The sequence below is a fragment of the Ornithodoros turicata genome, chromosome 4 (assembly GCF_037126465.1).
Source record: "Ornithodoros turicata isolate Travis chromosome 4, ASM3712646v1, whole genome shotgun sequence".
NCBI lineage: Eukaryota > Metazoa > Arthropoda > Arachnida > Ixodida > Argasidae > Ornithodoros > Ornithodoros turicata.
In genome coordinates this window covers 45,588,674-45,612,741 of record NC_088204.1, presented here as the reverse complement: position 1 = coordinate 45,612,741, position 24,068 = coordinate 45,588,674, and the positions used below count along the sequence as shown (strand labels likewise).

General features: G+C 40.9%; 2 protein-coding genes across 14 annotated transcripts; one reads left to right on the top strand and one right to left on the bottom strand.

Moving 5' to 3' along the window:
* The first annotated feature begins 1,091 nt into the window (after positions 1-1,091).
* LOC135391482 (uncharacterized) lies at positions 1,092-11,881 on the top strand. 7 transcript variants are annotated; one of them, XM_064621748.1, is made up of 7 exons: positions 1,378-1,453; positions 2,775-2,847; positions 3,014-3,036; positions 3,137-3,190; positions 3,286-3,362; positions 8,245-8,353; positions 8,812-11,881. In XM_064621748.1, the coding sequence occupies exons 1-6, from the start codon at positions 1,449-1,451 to the stop codon at positions 8,325-8,327; spliced, it is 315 nt and encodes a 104-aa protein (XP_064477818.1). In that variant the 5' UTR covers positions 1,378-1,448; the 3' UTR covers positions 8,328-8,353; positions 8,812-11,881. The 7 variants fall into 7 exon arrangements, 3 of the variants coding, with proteins under 3 accessions (XP_064477817.1, XP_064477816.1, XP_064477818.1); XR_010421968.1 differs by having other exon boundaries at positions 1,364-2,460; positions 3,014-3,190; XR_010421965.1 differs by having other exon boundaries at positions 1,364-2,847; positions 8,245-8,418.
* LOC135391483 (uncharacterized) lies at positions 8,430-24,066 on the bottom strand. 7 transcript variants are annotated; one of them, XR_010421971.1, is made up of 7 exons: positions 24,026-24,066; positions 23,665-23,724; positions 23,017-23,072; positions 22,437-22,698; positions 22,283-22,333; positions 22,111-22,187; positions 8,430-9,320 (listed from the first exon to the last, which is right to left on the bottom strand). XR_010421971.1 is itself a non-coding variant. In XM_064621750.1 (7 exons), the coding sequence occupies exons 1-7, from the start codon at positions 24,028-24,030 to the stop codon at positions 9,292-9,294; spliced, it is 318 nt and encodes a 105-aa protein (XP_064477820.1). In that variant the 5' UTR covers positions 24,031-24,066; the 3' UTR covers positions 8,430-9,291. The 7 variants fall into 7 exon arrangements, 2 of the variants coding, with proteins under 2 accessions (XP_064477820.1, XP_064477821.1); XR_010421972.1 differs by having other exon boundaries at positions 22,283-22,507; positions 22,626-22,698; XR_010421973.1 differs by having other exon boundaries at positions 22,283-22,459; positions 22,626-22,698.
* Positions 24,067-24,068: the final 2 nt, after the last annotated feature.

Below are 24,068 nucleotides of genomic sequence, written 5' to 3'. Positions count from 1 at the left end.
CTGGGTTTCCCTCAGATGTGTAATAGGCGTATGCCGGCACAGTTCCCCCTGAAGTCGGCCCATGGACGCAGCTATCCTCCCCCCGAGCGGATTCCGCTCGGTCTTCCACTTCACCCTTTCCTCTCCTCCTCTCCACCGCCTTTCCCTTCCCGAGAAACATGCCGCCTAATCAGGCAGGCAGACCTCTCGGTTCCTCCCAACGACACTCCTCCTCCTCCTCCCGTTCACGACGCCGCGTCGGGCGTCGCCAAGTGAGAACTGGCCCTGAAAGCTGCGTTATTAAGCTGCTCTGTTAACAGCACCATATGTGCTGAAGCTTCGCTTTGCTGGTGCAATACATGTAATAAAACAAAGAAGCGTCTTGTAGTTTGCTTTTCATTGCTTTCGTTTGCGTGCACATGGTTTGGTAATCACGGCTGGCTCCCTCGATTCATATGAGCAAGTGGGCAAAGTACAGGGTGTGTGCAGAAAATCATGACCTGCATTTAGGCACGTAGCTTGTTTTCTACCTAACTAACGAACTTCCGGTGGCGCACGATGGCGCATTTATGCGTGCGAAATCTGTAGAAAAATTGTGGAAGCCATACCCAGCTTAAAAAATAAACGGAAAAACGAAAACGTCGGCTTCCGTGCATCAGAATAGGGCAACATGGTGGACAACAGGGTGTACGTGAAAGGGCAACATGGTGCACATAGGAGAGTTGTGTTCAAGTACCGCTAGGGGAGCTATCGGTGCATAAATCGAAACGATGTCCCACATGGATGCTCATCGGCAGTACCCCTAGCGGTGCCTGCACATAACTCTCATGAGACGGAAATGCACTACAATGCACTGTCATGACCGCCCTATTCTAATGCATGGAAGCCCATGTTTTCGCGCTCTGTTTATTTTTTTTACACTGAGTATGGCTTCCAGGATTTTTTTTTTGTAGCTTTCGCACGCATAAATACGCCGTCGTGCGCCACCGAAAGTTCCTCGGCTAAGTAGACAACGAGTTACACGTAAAAATGCGGGTCATGTTTTTCTGCACACACCCTGTATAATGCAAGGGAGAATGCTCCAGAATTTAAAAGTGTGTGCAATTGATAACGCCTCGTAGCGCAACACGAAAGAAGTTCTGGAAGGTGAGTCTCTATGCAGCCGGATTGGCACAGAGCATTGAACCTTTCAGACTGGATTGCACCAGGCAAATTTCGCTTCTCGCAGCATCTGTAGCATGCGAGCATGCGCAAACACATCGGGCGTTTTGGCTATTTTTTGGCTAGAAGATAGTTGCGTGTTTGGCTATATTTTGGCTACAGGTGGCCGGAAAACGGGCTATACAAGGCCTTCGCCATCTGGCAGGCTGAACCACAAGTTCAACATAAGAAAAGCAACTGGGAACGAGATTACAGGAAGTGACGTCATTTCTCAGCGTGAGGCAAGGCGGGTCGTTTTTTTTGAATAGATGCCGTAAGTTTTTTGTCTTTATTTGAAATAATTTAGCGTTTTTATTGAAAATAACTGCTTAATATCGATAGATTAGTCGTTCCTCTACCTGCTGCAACTGTTTTTCTTTATTTATACACGATTAAACTATAGTTAACACGATTTTGCTGCATGTCGTCCCCAGCGACGGATTATTATGCTTTTGTCATTTTTCCTAGTCTAGTCCTCATATCACGGAACACACTGACGCCAAATATCAATTGATTAGTGCATTCTGCGTCTAAATACATCTACTTCTCTTCATATATCCACTGTTTTATTACAGGATTCCCCTTACTTCACGTTTTCTGAAGGAGCACAGAATCCACGGCTACATGCGCACACTAAGCAATGCTATATTGTCTCTAAATACGTTACCAAGACCATTTCAGAAATTGAACTCATTTAATTTGACTAATGAACTACCTCACGCGACACACCTCCTGGCCGAAGCATTTCTTCGCATTTCAATGTAAAGCTCACAAGAGTGTTTTTTAATCCAGCCTTAATATAACTCTACTAAAGTAGTAGGCATTATGGTATATTCCAGAAATCAGTTTCACCTCCTTTCCCCAATTTTTTTCATCACTCCACTCTCACACTTAACGGCATGACACATCTCCCATCCACTTACCGATGATTCTTTCCAATCTTAGAAATTTTACTCCCCCACTGACTCTAAATATATTTATGTTGTCTGTAACTAGAAAGCATGCCCTGCCCTAGAAATGAATTTCATGTCATTTGTTCAATTCTTTATTTCCAGAAATTACATGGTTTGTCCTACATTCCATCCAAGCCGTCAGCAGAAATTATTGCCTCTTTTAAAAATACTTCTTCACTACTCAGACTAAACATATATAGGGCCTACAACTAGAAATCAAGCTGTGCTCTAGAAATGCATTTAATGCCATTTGGTAAATTTCTTATGTGCAGAAATCACACGTTTGATCCTGCACTCCACCTCCCAAGTTGTCATCGGAATGTTTTGCGTATGTTAAAAATATTTCTCCCGCACTCAGACTAACCATATTTATATAATATAGCGTACAACTAATCATCATGCCTTCCCCTAGAAATGAATTTCATTTCATTCACTTCATTTTTTATTCACATAATGACCACATTATGAAAACACTGAGCGCGTCTGCAGAAGTTTGCGAAGTTTCTTTCCATTTCTCCCCACTGATATTCAATAGTCAATGCAATCAAATTCCATATCCTATAAGCAGACATTCTGAAGCATTCTAGAAGCAAATTTCATGTCATATGTTCATTGCTTTACCACTCAACTTGCACATTCCAGGGCACGACCTCCGAACCACCTGTTGATATTTCTTTCCAAATTTAAAAATATTTTGACCTCACACACATTCAAGGTAAGTTCATAATCTATAAATAGACATTCTGATGCATTCCAGAGATCAATTTCACCTTATTTCCCAATTCCTTTCGTCACTCACCCCACAAATTTCGCTGCATGGCTCATTTTCGAAGCGCTTGCCCATTTCCTTGAAATGTTAAAAATATCTCTACCTCACTCAGGCTCAAGAAAAGTTCACGTTTTGGTAAGTAGAAACCCTGAATCCAGAAATGAATTTCACCTTACTCACTCCATTTTTTGTTCACATAATGGACACATTTTGGAAATACTGCTCCTGTCCTAAGCAGTCTTACATGCGAAATTTGTACTAAAAATATTTCAACCCCACTCAGGCCAAGGTAAGTGCATATCCCATAAGATATCCTCAAGCACTCGAGAAACAGGTTTCTTGTCAGTCACTCAATTATTTCACCACTCAACTTGCACGTTCCAGGGCGTATCATCTCTCCGAACCACCTGCCGATGTTTCTTTCCAATGTTCAAAATATTTTTACCTCACACACATTCAAGGTAAGTTCATACTCTATACATGGGTTGCACGTGACGTCACACCATAGCTTTCCTAGTGCGTTTTCCCTCTTTCTTTAGGGCCGGCGCACTCCGCCTATACGCGTGCTTCTTTTCCCTCTTTCTTTAGGGCCGGTGCAACCCATCTATAAATATACACATTCTAAACCCTTCCAGAAATCAATTTCACCTTACTTCCCACTGCTTTATTCACTCACCTCATGCATTTTGCTGCACGTCCCATTTTTGAAGCACTTGCCTAAGTTTCTTTCCAATCTTAAAAATTTCTCTACCCCACTGTGATTCAGTTGAAGTCTCTATCCTTCCTATCCTTCAAATACGCACTCTCTAGTTTTCCAGAAACCAATTTCACCTCATTTACTCAATGCTTTCCACACACACCACTGACATTTTGCTGAATGCCCCATCTCCGAGGCACTTGCCGACATTTCTCTCATATGTTAAAAATATTTCCAACCCAACTGGATGCAGTTTAGGTCCATATCCTATAAATAGACACTCTGTAGTTTTCCAGAAACCAATTTCACCTCATTTGCTCAACGCTTTCCCCACCTACCTCTTACATTTCGCTGCAGTACGCATCTCTGAGGCACTTGCGGACATTTCTTTCATATGTTAAAAATATTTCCAACCCAACTGGATGCAGTTTACGTCCATATCCTATAAATAGACACTCTGTAGTTTTCCAGAAACCAATTTCACCTCATTTGCTCAATGCTTTCCCTACCAAACTCTTACATTTCGATGAAAGGCCCATCTCCGAGGCGCTTGCCGACATTTCTCTCATATGTTAAAAATATTTCCACCTCAACTGGATGCAGTTTAGGTCCATATCCTCTTAGTAGACACTCTCTAGTTTTCCAGAAACCAATTTCACCTCATTTGCTCAAGGCTTTCCCCACCAAACTCTTACATTTCGCTGAATGCCCCATCTCCGAGGCACTTTCCGACATTTCTCTCATATGTTAAAAATATTTCCACCCCAACTGGATGCAGTTTAGGTCCATATCCTATAAGTAGACACTCTGTAGTTTTCCAGAAACCAATTTCACCTCATTTGCTCAATGCTTTCCCTACCAAACTCTTACATTTCGATGAAAGGCCCATCTCCGAGGCGCTTGCCGACATTTCTCTCATATGTTAAAAATATTTCCAACCCAACTGGATGCAGTTTAGGTCCATATCCTCTTAGTAGACACTCTCTAGTTTTCCAGAAACCAATTTCACCTCATTTGCTCAATGCTTTCCCTACCAAACTCTTACATTTCGATGAAAGGCCCATCTCCAAGGCACTTGCCGACATTTCTCTCATATGTTAAAAATATTTCCACCTCAACTGGATGCAGTTTAGGTCCATATCCTATAAGTCGACACTCTGTAGTTTTCCAGAAACCAATTTCACCTCATTTGCTCAATGCTTTCCCTACCAAACTCTTACATTTCGATGAAAGGCCCATCTCCGAGGCACTTGCCGACATTTCTCTCATATGTTAAAAATATTTCCACCCCAACTGGATGCAGTTTAGGTCCATATTCTACAAATAGACACTCTGTAGTTTTCCAGAAACCAATTTCACCTCATTTGCTCAATGCTTTCCCTACCAAACTCTTACATTTCGACGAAAGGCCCATCTCCGAGGCACTTGCCGACATTTCTCTCATATGTTAAAAATATTTCCACCCCAACTGGATGCAGTTTAGGTCCATATCCTATAAATAGACACTCTCTAGTTTTCCAGAAACAAATTTCACCTCATTTGATCAATGCTTTCCCCACCAAACTCTTACATTTCGCTGAACGGCCCATCTCCGAGGCACTTGCCGACATTTCTCTCATATGTTAAAAATATTTCCACCCCAACTGGATGCAGTTTAGGTCCATATCCTATAAATAGACACTCTCTAGTTTTCCAGAAACCAATTTCACCTCATTTGCTCAATGCTTTCCCCACCAAACTCTTACATTTCGCTGAACGGCCCATCTCCGAGGCACTTGCCGACATTTCTCTCATATGTTAAAAATATTTCCACCCCAACTGGATGCAGTTTAGGTCCATATCCTACAAATAGACACTCTGTAGTTTTCCAGAAACCAATTTCACCTCATTTGCTCAATGCTTTCCCTACCAAACTCTTACATTTCGATGAAAGGCCCATCTCCGAGGCACTTGCCGACATTTCTCTCATATGTTAAAAATATTTCCACCCCAACTGGATGCAGTTTAGGTTCATGTCCTATAAATAGACACTCTCTAGTTTTCCAGAAACCAATTTCACCTTCTTTGCTCAACGCTTTCCCTACCAAACTCTTACATTTCGATGAAAGGCCCATCTCCGAGGCACTTGCCGACATTTCTCTCATATGTTAAAAATATTTCCACCCCAACTGGATGCAGTTTAGGTCCATATTCTACAAATAGACACTCTGTAGTTTTCCAGAAACCAATTTCACCTCATTTGCTCAATGCTTTCCCTACCAAACTCTTACATTTCGACGAAAGGCCCATCTCCGAGGCACTTGCCGACATTTCTCTCATATGTTAAAAATATTTCCACCCCAACTGGATGCAGTTTAGGTTCATGTCCTATAAATAGACACTCTGTAGTTTTCCAGAAACCAATTTCACCTTCTTTGCTCAACGCTTTCCCTACCAAACTCTTACATTTCGACGAAAGGCCCATCTCCGAGGCACTTGCCGACATTTCTCTCATATGTTAAAAATATTTCCACCCCAACTGGATGCAGTTTAGGTCCATATCCTATAAATAGACACTCTCTAGTTTTCCAGAAACAAATTTCACCTCATTTGCTCAATGCTTTCCCCACCAAACTCTTACATTTCGCTGAACGGCCCATCTCCGAGGCACTTGCCGACATTTCTCTCATATGTTAAAAATATTTCCACCCCAACTGGATGCAGTTTAGGTCCATATCCTATAAATAGACACTCTCTAGTTTTCCAGAAACCAATTTCACCTCATTTGCTCAATGCTTTCCCCACCAAACTCTTACATTTCGCTGAACGGCCCATCTCCGAGGCACTTGCCGACATTTCTCTCATATGTTAAAAATATTTCCACCCCAACTGGATGCAGTTTAGGTCCATATCCTACAAATAGACACTCTGTAGTTTTCCAGAAACCAATTTCACCTCATTTGCTCAATGCTTTCCCTACCAAACTCTTACATTTCGATGAAAGGCCCATCTCCGAGGCACTTGCCGACATTTCTCTCATATGTTAAAAATATTTCCACCCCAACTGGATGCAGTTTAGGTTCATGTCCTATAAATAGACACTCTGTAGTTTTCCAGAAACCAATTTCACCTTCTTTGCTCAACGCTTTCCCTACCAAACTCTTACATTTCGATGAAAGGCCCATCTCCGAGGCACTTGCCGACATTTCTCTCATATGTTAAAAATATTTCCACCCCAACTGGATGCAGTTTAGGTCCATATCCTATAAGTAGACACTCTGTAGTTTTCCAGAAACCAATTTCACCTCATTTGCTCAATGCTTTCCCTACCAAACTCTTACATTTCGCTCAAAGGGCCATCTCCGAGGCACTTGCCGACATTTCTCTCATATGTTAAAAATATTTCCACCCTAATGGGGTGCAGTTTAGGTTCATATCCTGTATGTAGACACTCTGATGTTTTCCAGAAACCAATTTCACGTCATTTGCTCAATGCTTTCCCTACCAAACTCTTACATTTCGCTGAAAGGCCCATCTCCGAGGCACCTGCCGATATTTCTTTCCAACGTTAAAAATATTTCCACCGCACATATATTCAAGTTCATATTCTGTAAAGAGACACATTGAAACGTTCTAGAAACCCACTTGATTTGCTGAATTCTTCCATCACTTACCATGCATGTTTTGCTGCACTGCCCATTTCTGAAGCACTTGCCCATGTGTCCTTCCAATGGTAAATAATTTAACCTGAACTGAAATTTAATTGAAGTCTATGTTCTATAACATAGACTGTAACATAACATATGATATAGACACTCTGAAGCAATCCAGAAATCAATTTCACGTCATTATTCACTTCATGTGCCAAATTTTGAAGGCACAGCTCCTGTCTGGAACAGTTTGTGAGGTTTCTTTCCAATGTTAAAAATAGTTCTCCCCACTGAGACCCAATTTAAGTCCATATTCTGTAAATAGAGATCTGGTACGCTCCAATAATAATTTTCATCTCATTCACTCCATCTTTTATTCACATATGACAAATTTCAAGATAACGCTTGTGTCTTCAGCAGTTTGAGAAACTTCTTTCCTGTGTCAAAAAGATTTCTACACTAGAGAAATTCAATTTAAGTCCATATTCTGCATGTAGATGCTCTGATGTGCTCCAGAAATCTGTTTCATCTCATTCAGTTAACTTTTTATTCACATAATGGCCACAATTTGAATATACAGGTCCTGTCTGGAGCAGTTCGCAAAATTTCATTCCAATGTTAAATATTGTTCTCCACTCATTTCAATCGAAGTCCATATCCTATAGGTTGACATTCGGAATCTATACAGAAATTGAACACCCTGTAACCGGGCGTTATGAAGCATACCAGTAAATTATTTTCATTGCCATACAAGTTTTCTTTTCTTTTTTGATACTTTGCAGCTTTCCCCCATACTATAACGCCGAATCCTTCTAAGAAATCCCTGCAAATGTAAGAAATGCTTAATGTGTGACTTTTATGACTACAAGTTCTATGCTGTTGTGGAGGTTATTACTGTTAATTTTTTTGCCTTCCTTTTTATGACAATTGCATGTCATGAAATATATGCTGTCCAACATCTACTTCTGATATTGCTGTGCTTCCGTCTTGGTATCCTGCTTTTCTTTTGTTTTTCAGAGCTCCGTTCTCCTTCAACTTCACATAGGTGGAGAAAGAGCACTTTCATGTACCTTCTTCCAAGCTGCATCGTAGCCGGCTAGCCAAGGAACTAGGACAACAGAACCATGTAACCAGCAATTCCTGCATCTCTTGTGTATTCATATGGCAATTTTATTTCTAATTCTAACCAAGGTAAACAGATATTTTCACATTGTATATCATTTATTTTGAACTATACACATGTTTTTACATTTCACAATCTTAGACAACAGTTTCTCTGCACACTGAATCCGGTACACTAAAAAATTCAATTAGGATTCCTTAACTCATACCAATCAACAATGTAATGGTGTGGGGCTAAAGTTGTCTTGTAGATAGACGCGTTAGTCATTGGAGTCGAGGATTTATTGCACAGTAGCTGAAGTTGCATTGTAGTACAGTTTTAAGCCAGTTAAGGAACTTGCTTCACCCTTGCTAATGTTGCTGCTGGCAAAGGAAGTGTGTCAGGGAATGGGGGATGTGGCTGTGTAGGGCTTAGATGGGTGCTACCAAGACTCTGTGCCCCTACAGTGTTTCTCACGACAGAGACGGTGATACTCGCACAGGACGGAAAGGATGCTGGAGAGGTGGAATGTTCTCGATGGCGTCACATGGTGTGTTCTTACTCCTCTAGTAGAGGAGACTTCCTCAACCTCAGGACCATCAGGAGGAGATGGCTTCCTCAACATACAAGCGAGCGCACATTTCTGGCTCCACGCGTGGCCACTGCCGTTACAACTGACTAACTGTCACGCCTTTGCAGGCCGCCAATGGTCATTTTTTTTCTTGCACGTTGCCTACATTGTGAAACACTTGGACCATTGTAGTGGATGACAGGAACATATGAAGTCCTATAATTTGCGGTGTTCACTCTAGAGGTGTCACCCGATGAAGTGTGCCGCTTTCACTATTACGAATAATCTTGACTGATTCGTAGTCCTCAAAGTTGATAGTTTTACACTGTTGGTGTTCATGTGGGGCAAACAGGCACCTCAGGCATCATTGCTGTTGTTTGACCTCTCTCTTTTATAGACTTGGGCTGCACAAATGGAATCCTGTGGATCAAACAGATGGAATGTTCAGAATCTGGCTGTCCACTGTTGAGATAAACCTAGTCACTTCTGAAACGAAGAAGGCCACAAAACGAGATGATTTGTCTTTCAACACAGTGCATGGGTATCATTATATATGTTCAGACTGACGACCACAATGCAATATTTACTAACACCTTTTTTTTTCATGTATATATATATATATATATATGTGTGTGCTCCATACTGCACAATGATTCTCACAAGGGTTCCACGTAGCTTCACAATCTCTTAGTTTTTCTTTACATCGAGCCAGGAGTGGATTAAAAATTGGTACGATGTTAATATAAGCAGCACACAAAAATATTTCCAAATTAGGTTCACATGTACAAAACTGCACAACGTGAATTGAAAAGAATGTGGAAAAAATGAAGAAATTGAGCCTATTAGAGAGCAAAAAATACAGCACAAGTGTACAACATGTGGAATGAAAACACATGCACACATAACCAGTTCTTGAATTGCTTGACGATGGTACCGGGAAGGCGGTTCCACTACGACATACGAGGAAGAAATGAATTCAGAAATGACTTCCTTGAACATCAGGGAATACCCACTTTCTACAGGTGATCGGCACGATATGAGATATATATATAGCCTGCTAGACCAAAGATTCTCTGAGGTGATTATTATGAATGATAATAAATCTTGTCGAAACAAGGACTAGTTATGTTTTGACAAGTGCAAAGTAGAAGCAGATGGAGGATATGTTTCATAGCAGTGATACTGGCATTGTAGTTACCAAATATGAACAGGCTGTCCTGCATTGTACTGTTTCTATTGAGTTTGAAATGTTGATGTAGTCGGTATCCGACACAGAGCTGTGTTTTCCAACTTAGGAAGGGCTAGTAATTTATACAGTCACTATAGTTGGAGTGGATGAAAAAAATTCAGAGGTGTAACCTGGAGCTCGAGATTCGTTGGTAGTGATGTGTTCAACATGAGGGAGCCAGGACAGGTTAGATGAAATGAAAATTATGAGGTATTTGTAAAGTGATACACAGAGACCATGGTGATACGGATTCAAATGGAATGTTATTAATGGAATAAGTCACATGCACTTTATTAGAGCGAGAAATTATCACCAGAATTTGGTTCTTTTTTTGGGGGGGAGGGTATATTTACATGCTTGTCACTCAATATTCTGCAATCTCGCTAGATTTTATGGGGGGGTCTGGATAAATCATTGATGTAAGATCATTTGGAAGGTTATTAATGTATAGTTATGCTTCGCTTATCCAGATTTCACATATCTGGAAAACTTGCATTACCGAGAACGAGCCAGCTACAATAGGACTTGGTCCCGGTTATCCTGGAAGAAGACCAACTTTCTGAGACATTAGCAGGTTGACTCAGTGCATGCTGTGGGTGTGACCAGAATTCTGTCACACATTACTATTGATTGCAATTGGTTCCCTTTGCATGATTTTTTGAAGTAATCTTTTTTTTTGTTCCCTTTTCTGGAGCTATAAAGGAGAGTTTTAAATTTGTCTGGTTCTCCCGGAAAGGGCTAAAGATGGGACTGTTTGGTGGCCCATACTTTCAAATTGGTAAAAATTCATGTGCCAGGGAACAAACAAAAAAGACCCAGGGAGTAGGCAGGAGTATCAATTTTAAGGTTTTCCCAGAAGCTTGCTTGGTTCAGTTATCTGGTATCCAGATGAAAAGGGATGACTACTGAAGTGTCTGGATAATGAGACACGACTGTATATGAGAAAGAGAAGTGGTCCAAGGACAGAATCTTCGCGAACTCCAGAGAGGACAGGCGTTAGACTGGATTCATTATCGTTCATAGAGACAAACTGTGAGCGATTAGTCAAGGAATGTATCCAAGATAGAATTTTATCATCAATGCCAATATTGTGCAATTGATGAAAAAAAGAAAAAAAAGAGAGAGTGTGATACGTTATTGGATGCCTTCGAGAAGTAAAGAAATCTGCAGTTCATGCAGAACTTGTGATCCAGTGTGACATGAAAGTCATAAGAAAAGGGACTAGCCGCGTTTCACAACAATTTTTTTTCTAATACCGCGTTGATATGGAGAGAAGGAGGAACAGAATTTTAGGTGTTAGATAATGTGCACTAGTATTGTACATGAAATTATGGGGCAATAATTGTTGCTCCTCTTGCACAATGCTTGTCTCCTGATTTATGGAGTGGTACAGCTTGGGACAAAAGTTTACGGAACACGGCACTGGCACATTTCTTCATCCGAGCGGCCCCCTGTTAGATATTAGGAAGAGATCGAACAAGAAACAGGTGACCGGCTATTCTGTTAATTTTTCAGTATGTGTGTCTGCTCCTTTTGGCTGCCAGGGGGTCGTCCCAACAGCTAAATGCGACACCTCGGTGTTCCGTAAACTTTTGTCCCAAGCTGTACCACCTTTCCAGTCATGTGGAAGAATGATCTCTCCAAACAACATCAGCAATCGGCACCAGCATGCCTTCTGTTGAACTCCCCCTTCCAATTTTACACTATCTTTATCTATGAATTCTAAGTCCATTAAAAGTATGTGATGGTTTGAGCCCAGTGTGTGTGGTTAACTTTCTTTTCTTAGCCAGACTCAAGTGCATCTTTCTACATTCACCGGTGTGCCTCATATTATTTTCTTCATGAACTTACCTCGAATCTGTGTGAGGTAGATATATTTTTAGCATTGAAAAGAAACATTGGCAAGTGGTCTAAAGATTTGTCACTAGAATGTGCAAGTTCAGTAATGAAAGAATTGAGTAAATGACATGACATTTGTTTCTGGAATGCATCAGGATATCAGATTTGCAAATTGCTCCAGACCGGAGCCGTATTTTAAAAACGTGGCCTCTGAATAATATAAAATAATGTGTAAAATATAATATAAAATGTTTTTCATAATCTGTGAATAAAATAATGAAGTGAATGAGGTGAAATTCATTTCTGGAATGCTTCAGAATAGCTACATTTAGTACATTGACTTAAATTGCATCTCGGTGGAGGAGAAATATTTGTACCTAACATCGGAAAGGGATATGGGCAAATGCTTCAGAAACGGGCAGTGAGGAGAAGTGCGTGGGGAGAGTGATGAAAGGATTGAGAAAATGAAGTGAAATTGATTTTTGGAATGTAACGTAGAATATGTTTAACATTGAAAACAAACATTGGCAGGCGGTTTGGAGATGTGCCCTGGAATATGCAAGTTGAGTAATGAAAGAATTCAGTAAATGACAGAAAATGTGGTTCTGGAATGCTTCACAATGTCTACTTATAGGATACTCAATTAAATTCAATACCAGTGGGGAGAAAATATTTTTAATATCAAAGAAATTGTGCAAATTCTTGCAGACACGAGCAGTCTTTTAAAAATTTTGCAAATATGTTAACAAAAAATTGAATGAAATGAAATTAATTTTTGGAGCTCTTCAGACTATCTACTTATAGTACACTGGAGGCGTCCACAACCTCAGTAGAGGTTCAACCTAACCTAATATACTTAACATTGACAAACGTAAGTGCTTCAGACGTAAGCTATGCATGCAAAATGTGTGAGGCTAGTAATGAAAGAATTGAGTACATGATGTGAAATCTGTTTTTGGATTCCTTAGAGATGTCTAGTTATAGGATATGAAGTTATGAAGTTATATATAATATATGAAGTTATTATTAGTAGTGTGGGTGCCGCGCGGCTCCCACACTTCGTCACGTATCAATATTATCCCAATCTGTTTGGGGAAGAAATATTTTTAACATTGGAAAGAAACTGCTCAAGCTGCACTGGACAGTAGCAGCGTGTTCAAAATTAGGCCTCTGTGAATAAAAAAGTGGAGTGAATGAGAAGAAACAGATTGCAGGAGTGCTTCAGAGTATCTTTTTATTGGACATGGACCGAAACTAAACCTCACTAGGGTGGAAATATTTTTAACATTGAAAAGAAATGTTGGCAAGTGCCTCGGAGATGGCTACTGAAGCGAAATCTAAGAGGTGTGTGGGGAAAGCATTGAGCAAATGAGGTGAAATTGGTTTCTGGAAAACTACAGAGTGTCTACTTATAGGATATGGACATAAACTGCATCCAGTTGGGTTGGAAATATTTTTAACATATGAAAGAAATGTCGGCTAGTGCCTTTGAGATGGGCCTTTCATCGAAATGTAAGAGTTTGGTAGGGAAAGCATTGAGCAAAGGAGGTGAAATTGGTTTCTGGAAAACTACAGAGTGTGTACTTATAGGATATGGACCTAAACTGCATCCAGTTGGGGTGGAAATATTTTTAACATATGAGAGAAATGTCGGCAAGTGCCTCGGAGATGGGCCGTTCAGCGAAATGTCAGTGGTGTGTGTGGAAAGCATTGAGCAAATGAGGTGAAATTGGTTTCTGGAAAACTACAGAGTGTCTACTTATAGGATATGGACCTAAACTACATCCAGTTGGGGTGGAAATATTTTTAACATATGAGAGAAATGTCGGCAAGTGCCTCGGAGATGGGCCGTTCAGCGAAATGTAGGAGTTTGGTGGGGAAAGCATAGAGCAAATGAGGTGAAATTGGTTTCTGGAAAACTACAGGGTGTCTATTTGTAGGATATGCACCTAAACTGCATCCAGTTGGGGTGGAAATATTTTTAACATATGAGAGAAATGTCGGCAAGTGCCTCGGAGATGCGTACTGCAGCGAAATGTAAGAGGTTGGTAGGGAAAGCATTGAGCAAATGAGGTGAAATTGGTTTCTGGAATACTAAAGAGTGTCTACTTGTAGGACATGGACCTAAACTGCATCCAGTTGGGGTGGAAATAATTTTAACATATGAGAGAAATGTCGGCAAGTGCCTCGGAGATGGGCCGTTCAGCGAAATGTAGGAGTTTGGTGGGGAAAGCATAGAGCAAATGAGGTGAAATTGGTTTCTGGAAAACTACAGAGTGTCTACTTATAGGATATGGACCTAAACTGCATCCAGTTGGGGTGAAAATATTTTTAACATATGAGAGAAATGTCGGCAAGTGCCTCGGAGATGGGTACTGCAGCGAAATGTCAGAGGTGGGTGGGGAAAGCATTGGGCAAATGAGGTGAAATTGGTTTCTGGAAAACTAGAGAGTGTCTATTTATAGGATATGGACCTAAACTGCATCCAGTTGGAGTGGAAATATTTTTAACATATGAGAGAAATGTCGGCAAGTGCCTCGGAGATGGCCCTTTGAGCGGAATGTAAGAGTTTGGTAGAGAAAGCATTGAGCAAATGAGGTGAAATTGGTTTCTGGAAAACTACAGAGTGTCTACTTATAGGATATGGACCTAAACTGCATCCAGTTGGGGTGGAAATATTTTTAACATATGAGAGAAATGTCGGCAAGTGCCTCGGAGATGGGTACTGCAGCGAAATGTCAGAGGTGGGTGGGGAAAGCATTGGGCAAATGAGGTGAAATTGGTTTCTGGAAAACTAGAGAGTGTCTATTTATAGGATATGGACCTAAACTGCATCCAGTTGGAGTGGAAATATTTTTAACATATGAGAGAAATGTCGGCAAGTGCCTCGGAGATGGCCCTTTGAGCGGAATGTAAGAGTTTGGTAGAGAAAGCATTGAGCAAATGAGGTGAAATTGGTTTCTGGAAAACTACAGAGTGTCTATTTGTAGGATATGCACCTAAACTGCATCCAGTTGGGGTGGAAATATTTTTAACATATGAGAGAAATGTCGGCAAGTGCCTCGGAGATGCGTACTGCAGCGAAATGTAAGAGTTTGGTGGGGAAAGCATTGAGCAAATGAGGTGAAATTGGTTTCTGGAAAACTACAGAGTGTCTATTTGTAGGACATGGACTAAAACTGCATCCAGTTGGGGTGGAAATATCTTTAACATATGAGAGAAATGTCGGCAAGTGCCTCGGAGATGGCCCTTTGAGCGAAATGTAAGAGTTTGGTAGGGAAAGCATTGAGCAAATGAGGTGAAATTGGTTTCTGGAAAACTAGAGAGTGTCTATTTGTAGGATATGGACCTAAACTGCATCCAGTTGGGGTGGAAATATTTTTAACATATGAGAGAAATGTCGGCAAGTGCCTCGGAGATGGCCCTTTGAGCGAAATGTAAGAGTTTGGTAGGGAAAGCATTGAGCAAATGAGGTGAAATTGGTTTCTGGAAAACTAGAGAGTGTCTATTTGTAGGATATGGACCTAAACTGCATCCAGTTGGGGTGGAAATATTTTTAACATATGAGAGAAATGTCGGCAAGTGCCTCGGAGATGGGCCGTTCAGCGAAATGTAAGAGTTTGGTGGGGAAAGCATTGAGCAAATGAGGTGAAATTGGTTTCTGGAAAACTACAGAGTGTCTATTTATAGGATATGGACCTAAACTGCATCCAGTTGAGGTGGAAATATTTTTAACATATGAGAGAAATGTCCGCAAGCGCCTCGGAGATGGGCCTTTCATCGAAATGTAAGAGTTTGGTAGGGAAAGCATTGAGCAAATGAGGTGAAATTGGTTTCTGGAAAACTACAGAGTGTCTACTTATAGGATATGGACCTAAACTGCATCCAGTTGAGGTGGAAATATTTTTAACATATGAGAGAAATGTCCGCAAGTGCCTCGGAGATGGGGCATTCAGCGAAATGTAAGAGTTTGGTGGGGAAAGCCTTGAGCAAATGAGGTGAAATTGGTTTCTGGAAAACTAGAGAGTGTCTATTTATAGGATATGGACCTAAACTGCATCCAGTTGGGTTGGAAATATTTTTAACATATGAGAGAAATGTCCGCAAGTGCCTCGGAGATGGGGCATTCAGCGAAATGTAAGAGTTTGGTGGGGAAAGCCTTGAGCAAATGAGGTGAAATTGGTTTCTGGAAAACTAGAGAGTGTCTACTAAGAGGATATGGACCTAAACTGCATCCAGTTGGGTTGGAAATATTTTTAACATATGAGAGAAATGTCCGCAAGTGCCTCGGAGATGGGGCATTCAGCGAAATGTAAGAGTTTGGTGGGGAAAGCCTTGAGCAAATGAGGTGAAATTGGTTTCTGGAAAACTAGAGAGTGTCTATTTATAGGATATGGACCTAAACTGCATCCAGTTGGGTTGGAAATATTTTTAACATATGAGAGAAATGTCCGCAAGTGCCTCGGAGATGGGGCATTCAGCGAAATGTAAGAGTTTGGTGGGGAAAGCCTTGAGCAAATGAGGTGAAATTGGTTTCTGGAAAACTACAGAGTGTCTATTTATAAGATATGGACCTAAACTGCATCCAGTTGAGGTGGAAATATTTTTAACATATGAGAGAAATGTCCGCAAGTGCCTCGGAGATGGGGCATTCAGCGAAATGTAAGAGTTTGGTGGGGAAAGCCTTGAGCAAATGAGGTGAAATTGGTTTCTGGAAAACTAGAGAGTGTCTACTAAGAGGATATGGACCTAAACTGCATCCAGTTGAGGTGGAAATATTTTTAACATATGAGAGAAATGTCGGCAAGCGCCTCGGAGATGGGCCTTTCATCGAAATGTAAGAGTTTGGTAGGGAAAGCATTGAGCAAATGAGGTGAAATTGGTTTCTGGAAAACTACAGAGTGTCTACTTATAGGATATGGACCTAAACTGCATCCAGTTGAGGTGGAAATATTTTTAACATATGAGAGAAATGTCCGCAAGCGCCTCGGAGATGGGCCTTTCATCGAAATGTAAGAGTTTGGTAGGGAAAGCATTGAGCAAATGAGGTGAAATTGGTTTCTGGAAAACTACAGAGTGTCTATTTATAGGATATGGACCTAAACTGCATCCAGTTGAGGTGGAAATATTTTTAACATATGAGAGAAATGTCCGCAAGCGCCTCGGAGATGGGCCTTTCATCGAAATGTAAGAGTTTGGTGGGGAAAGCCTTGAGCAAATGAGGTGAAATTGGTTTCTGGAAAACTAGAGAGTGTCTATTTATAGGATATGGACCTAAACTGCATCCAGTTGGGTTGGAAATATTTTTAACATATGAGAGAAATGTCCGCAAGTGCCTCGGAGATGGGGCATTCAGCGAAATGTAAGAGTTTGGTGGGGAAAGCCTTGAGCAAATGAGGTGAAATTGGTTTCTGGAAAACTACAGAGTGTCTATTTATAGGATATGGACCTAAACTGCATCCAGTTGGGTTGGAAATATTTTTAACATATGAGAGAAATGTCGGCAAGTGCCTCGGAGATGGGGCATTCAGCGAAATGTAAGAGTTTGGTGGGGAAAGCCTTGAGCAAATGAGGTGAAATTGGTTTCTGGAAAACTAGAGAGTGTCTACTAAGAGGATATGGACCTAAACTGCATCCAGTTGGGTTGGAAATATTTTTAACATATGAGAGAAATGTCGGCAAGCGCCTCGGAGATGGGCCTTTCATCGAAATGTAAGAGTTTGGTAGGGAAAGCATTGAGCAAATGAGGTGAAATTGGTTTCTGGAAAACTACAGAGTGTCTACTTATAGGATATGGACCTAAACTGCATCCAGTTGGGGTGGAAATATTTTTAACATATGAGAGAAATGTCGGAAAGTGCCTCGGAGATGGGGCATTCAGCGAAATGTAAGAGTTTGGTGGGGAAAGCCTTGAGCAAATGAGGTGAAATTGGTTTCTGGAAAACTAGAGAGTGTCTACTAAGAGGATATGGACCTAAACTGCATCCAGTTGAGGTGGAAATATTTTTAACATATGAGAGAAATGTCGGCAAGCGCCTCGGAGATGGGCCTTTCATCGAAATGTAAGAGTTTGGTAGGGAAAGCATTGAGCAAATGAGGTGAAATTGGTTTCTGGAAAACTACAGAGTGTCTATTTATAGGATATGGACGTAAACTGCATCCAGTTGGGTTGGAAATATTTTTAACATATGAAAGAAATGTCCGCAAGTGCCTCAGAGATGCGTACTGCAGCGAAATGTAAGAGGTAGGTGGGGAAAGCGTTGAGCAAATGAGGTGAAATTGGTTTCTGGAAAACTACAGAGTGTCTATTTATAGGATATGGACCTAAACTGCATCCAGTTGGGTTGGAAATATTTTTAACATATGAGAGAAATGTCGGCAAGTGCCTCGGAGATGCGTACTGCAGCGAAATGTAAGAGTTTGGTGGGGAAAGCATTGAGCAAATGAGGTGAAATTGGTTTCTGGAAAACTACAGAGTGTCTATTTGTAGGACATGGACTAAAACTGCATCCAGTTGGGGTGGAAATATCTTTAACATATGAGAGAAATGTCGGCAAGTGCCTCGGAGATGGCCCTTTGAGCGAAATGTAAGAGTTTGGTAGGGAAAGCATTGAGCAAATGAGGTGAAATTGGTTTCTGGAAAACTAGAGAGTGTCTATTTGTAGGATATGGACCTAAACTGCATCCAGTTGGGGTGGAAATATTTTTAACATATGAGAGAAATGTCGGCAAGTGCCTCGGAGATGGCCCTTTGAGCGAAATGTAAGAGTTTGGTAGGGAAAGCATTGAGCAAATGAGGTGAAATTGGTTTCTGGAAAACTAGAGAGTGTCTATTTGTAGGATATGGACCTAAACTGCATCCAGTTGGGGTGGAAATATTTTTAACATATGAGAGAAATGTCGGCAAGTGCCTCGGAGATGGGCCGTTCAGCGAAATGTAAGAGTTTGGTGGGGAAAGCATTGAGCAAATGAGGTGAAATTGGTTTCTGGAAAACTACAGAGTGTCTATTTATAGGATATGGACCTAAACTGCATCCAGTTGAGGTGGAAATATTTTTAACATATGAGAGAAATGTCCGCAAGCGCCTCGGAGATGGGCCTTTCATCGAAATGTAAGAGTTTGGTAGGGAAAGCATTGAGCAAATGAGGTGAAATTGGTTTCTGGAAAACTACAGAGTGTCTACTTATAGGATATGGACCTAAACTGCATCCAGTTGAGGTGGAAATATTTTTAACATATGAGAGAAATGTCCGCAAGTGCCTCGGAGATGGGGCATTCAGCGAAATGTAAGAGTTTGGTGGGGAAAGCCTTGAGCAAATGAGGTGAAATTGGTTTCTGGAAAACTAGAGAGTGTCTATTTATAGGATATGGACCTAAACTGCATCCAGTTGGGTTGGAAATATTTTTAACATATGAGAGAAATGTCCGCAAGTGCCTCGGAGATGGGGCATTCAGCGAAATGTAAGAGTTTGGTGGGGAAAGCCTTGAGCAAATGAGGTGAAATTGGTTTCTGGAAAACTAGAGAGTGTCTACTAAGAGGATATGGACCTAAACTGCATCCAGTTGGGTTGGAAATATTTTTAACATATGAGAGAAATGTCCGCAAGTGCCTCGGAGATGGGGCATTCAGCGAAATGTAAGAGTTTGGTGGGGAAAGCCTTGAGCAAATGAGGTGAAATTGGTTTCTGGAAAACTAGAGAGTGTCTATTTATAGGATATGGACCTAAACTGCATCCAGTTGGGTTGGAAATATTTTTAACATATGAGAGAAATGTCCGCAAGTGCCTCGGAGATGGGGCATTCAGCGAAATGTAAGAGTTTGGTGGGGAAAGCCTTGAGCAAATGAGGTGAAATTGGTTTCTGGAAAACTACAGAGTGTCTATTTATAAGATATGGACCTAAACTGCATCCAGTTGAGGTGGAAATATTTTTAACATATGAGAGAAATGTCCGCAAGTGCCTCGGAGATGGGGCATTCAGCGAAATGTAAGAGTTTGGTGGGGAAAGCCTTGAGCAAATGAGGTGAAATTGGTTTCTGGAAAACTAGAGAGTGTCTACTAAGAGGATATGGACCTAAACTGCATCCAGTTGAGGTGGAAATATTTTTAACATATGAGAGAAATGTCGGCAAGCGCCTCGGAGATGGGCCTTTCATCGAAATGTAAGAGTTTGGTAGGGAAAGCATTGAGCAAATGAGGTGAAATTGGTTTCTGGAAAACTACAGAGTGTCTACTTATAGGATATGGACCTAAACTGCATCCAGTTGAGGTGGAAATATTTTTAACATATGAGAGAAATGTCCGCAAGCGCCTCGGAGATGGGCCTTTCATCGAAATGTAAGAGTTTGGTAGGGAAAGCATTGAGCAAATGAGGTGAAATTGGTTTCTGGAAAACTACAGAGTGTCTATTTATAGGATATGGACCTAAACTGCATCCAGTTGAGGTGGAAATATTTTTAACATATGAGAGAAATGTCCGCAAGCGCCTCGGAGATGGGCCTTTCATCGAAATGTAAGAGTTTGGTGGGGAAAGCCTTGAGCAAATGAGGTGAAATTGGTTTCTGGAAAACTAGAGAGTGTCTATTTATAGGATATGGACCTAAACTGCATCCAGTTGGGTTGGAAATATTTTTAACATATGAGAGAAATGTCCGCAAGTGCCTCGGAGATGGGGCATTCAGCGAAATGTAAGAGTTTGGTGGGGAAAGCCTTGAGCAAATGAGGTGAAATTGGTTTCTGGAAAACTACAGAGTGTCTATTTATAGGATATGGACCTAAACTGCATCCAGTTGGGTTGGAAATATTTTTAACATATGAGAGAAATGTCGGCAAGTGCCTCGGAGATGGGGCATTCAGCGAAATGTAAGAGTTTGGTGGGGAAAGCCTTGAGCAAATGAGGTGAAATTGGTTTCTGGAAAACTAGAGAGTGTCTACTAAGAGGATATGGACCTAAACTGCATCCAGTTGGGTTGGAAATATTTTTAACATATGAGAGAAATGTCGGCAAGCGCCTCGGAGATGGGCCTTTCATCGAAATGTAAGAGTTTGGTAGGGAAAGCATTGAGCAAATGAGGTGAAATTGGTTTCTGGAAAACTACAGAGTGTCTACTTATAGGATATGGACCTAAACTGCATCCAGTTGGGGTGGAAATATTTTTAACATATGAGAGAAATGTCGGAAAGTGCCTCGGAGATGGGGCATTCAGCGAAATGTAAGAGTTTGGTGGGGAAAGCCTTGAGCAAATGAGGTGAAATTGGTTTCTGGAAAACTAGAGAGTGTCTACTAAGAGGATATGGACCTAAACTGCATCCAGTTGAGGTGGAAATATTTTTAACATATGAGAGAAATGTCGGCAAGCGCCTCGGAGATGGGCCTTTCATCGAAATGTAAGAGTTTGGTAGGGAAAGCATTGAGCAAATGAGGTGAAATTGGTTTCTGGAAAACTACAGAGTGTCTATTTATAGGATATGGACGTAAACTGCATCCAGTTGGGTTGGAAATATTTTTAACATATGAAAGAAATGTCCGCAAGTGCCTCAGAGATGCGTACTGCAGCGAAATGTAAGAGGTAGGTGGGGAAAGCGTTGAGCAAATGAGGTGAAATTGGTTTCTGGAAAACTACAGAGTGTCTATTTATAGGATATGGACCTAAACTGCATCCAGTTGGGTTGGAAATATTTTTAACATATGAGAGAAATGTCGGCAAGTGCCTCGGAGATGGGGCATTCAGCAAAATGTCAGTGGTGTGTGTGGAAAGCATTGAGTAAATGAGGTGAAATTGGTTTCTGGAAAACTAGAGAGTGCGTATTTGAAGGATAGGAAGGATAGAGACTTCAACTGAATCACAGTGGGGTAGAGAAATTTTTAAGATTGGAAAGAAACTTAGGCAAGTGCTTCAAAAATGGGACGTGCAGCAAAATGCATGAGGTGAGTGAATAAAGCAGTGGGAAGTAAGGTGAAATTGATTTCTGGAAGGGTTTAGAATGTGTATATTTATAGATGGGTTGCACCGGCCCTAAAGAAAGAGGGAAAAGAAGCACGCGTATAGGCGGAGTGCGCCGGCCCTAAAGAAAGAGGGAAAACGCACTAGGAAAGCTATGGTGTGACGTCACGTGCAACCCATGTATAGAGTATGAACTTACCTTGAATGTGTGTGAGGTAAAAATATTTTGAACATTGGAAAGAAACATCGGCAGGTGGTTCGGAGAGATGATACGCCCTGGAACGTGCAAGTTGAGTGGTGAAATAATTGAGTGACTGACAAGAAACCTGTTTCTCGAGTGCTTGAGGATATCTTATGGGATATGCACTTACCTTGGCCTGAGTGGGGTTGAAATATTTTTAGTACAAATTTCGCATGTAAGACTGCTTAGGACAGGAGCAGTATTTCCAAAATGTGTCCATTATGTGAACAAAAAATGGAGTGAGTAAGGTGAAATTCATTTCTGGATTCAGGGTTTCTACTTACCAAAACGTGAACTTTTCTTGAGCCTGAGTGAGGTAGAGATATTTTTAACATTTCAAGGAAATGGGCAAGCGCTTCGAAAATGAGCCATGCAGCGAAATTTGTGGGGTGAGTGACGAAAGGAATTGGGAAATAAGGTGAAATTGATCTCTGGAATGCATCAGAATGTCTATTTATAGATTATGAACTTACCTTGAATGTGTGTGAGGTCAAAATATTTTTAAATTTGGAAAGAAATATCAACAGGTGGTTCGGAGGTCGTGCCCTGGAATGTGCAAGTTGAGTGGTAAAGCAATGAACATATGACATGAAATTTGCTTCTAGAATGCTTCAGAATGTCTGCTTATAATAAGGATATGGAACTTGATTGAATTGACTATTGAATATCAGTGGGGAGAAATGGAAAGAAACTTCGCAAACTTCTGCAGACGCGCGCAGTGTTTTCAAAATGTGGTCATTATGTGAATAAAAAATGAAGTGAATGAAATGAAATTCATTTCTAGGGGAAGGCATGATGATTAGTTGTACGCTATATTATATAAATATGGTTAGTCTGAGTGCGGGTGGAATATTTTTAACATACGCAAAACATTCCGATGACAACTTGGGAGGTGGAGTGCAGGATCAAACGTGTCATTTCTGCACATAAGAAATTGACCAAATGGCATTAAATGCATTTCTAGAGCACAGCTTGATTTCTAGTTGCAGGCTCTATATATGTTTAGTCTGAGCAGTGAAGAAATATTTTTAAAACATGCAATAATTTCTGCCGACGGCTTGGATGGAATGTAGGACAAACCATGCAATTTCTGGAAATAAAGAATTGAACAAATGACATGAAATTCATTTCTAGAGCAGGGCATGATTTCTATTTACAGACAATACAAATATATTTAGTCTGGGTGGGGGAGTAAAATTTCTAAGATTGGCAAGAATCATCGGTAAGTGGATAGGAGATGCGTCGTGCCGTTAAGTGTGAGAGTGGAGTGATGAAAAAAATTGGGGAAAGGAGGTGAAACTGATATCTGGAATATACCATAATGCCTACTACTTTAGTAGAATTATATTAAGGCTGGATTAAAAAACACTCTTGTGAGCTTTACATTGAAATGCGAAGAAATGCTTCGGCCAGGAGGTGTGTCGCGTGAGGTAGTTCATTAGTCAAATTAAATTAGTTCAATTTCTGAAGTGGTCTGGGTAACGTATTTAGAGACAATATAGCTATACTTACTCTGCGAATGTAGCCGTGGATTCTGTGCTCCTTCCGAAAACGTGAAGTAAGGGGGGAATCCTGTAATAAAACAGCGGATATATGAAGAGAAGTAGATGTATTTAGACGAGGAATGCACTGATCAATTGATATTTGGCGTCAGTGTGTTCCATGATGTGAGGACTACACTAGGAAAAATGACAAAAGCATAATAATCCGTCGCTGGGGACGACATGCAGCAAAATCGTGTTAACTATAGTTTAATCGTGTATAAAGAAAGAAAAACGGTTGCAGCAGGTAGAGGAACGACTAATCTATCGATATTAAGCAGTTATTTTCAATAAAAACGCTAAATTATTTCAAATAAAGACAAAAAACTTACGGCATCTATTCAAAAAAACGACCCGCCTTGCCTCGAGTGAGTC

What these genes read in the sequence shown, in the direction of transcription:
- LOC135391482 (XM_064621746.1), top strand. Translation starts at nt 2,731, where the DNA reads ATGTCATATGTTCATTGCTTTACCACTCAACTTGCACATTCCAGGGCA. An exon ending in CAAGAAAAGTTCACGTTTTG is followed by an intron (nt 3,037 to 3,136) that starts GTAAGTAGAAAC and finishes TCCTGTCCTAAG; the next exon opens with CAGTCTTACATGCGAAATTT. An exon ending in TTACCTCACACACATTCAAG is followed by an intron (nt 3,363 to 8,244) that starts GTAAGTTCATAC and finishes TTTGTTTTTCAG; the next exon opens with AGCTCCGTTCTCCTTCAACT.
- LOC135391483 (XM_064621750.1), bottom strand. An exon ending in TCCACGGCTACATTCGCAGA is followed by an intron (nt 22,699 to 23,664) that starts GTAAGTATAGCT and finishes TGCACATTCCAG; the next exon opens with GGCACGACCTCCGAACCACC. An exon ending in CAAGAAAAGTTCACGTTTTG is followed by an intron (nt 22,334 to 22,436) that starts GTAAGTAGAAAC and finishes TGTCCTAAGCAG; the next exon opens with TCTTACATGCGAAATTTGTA.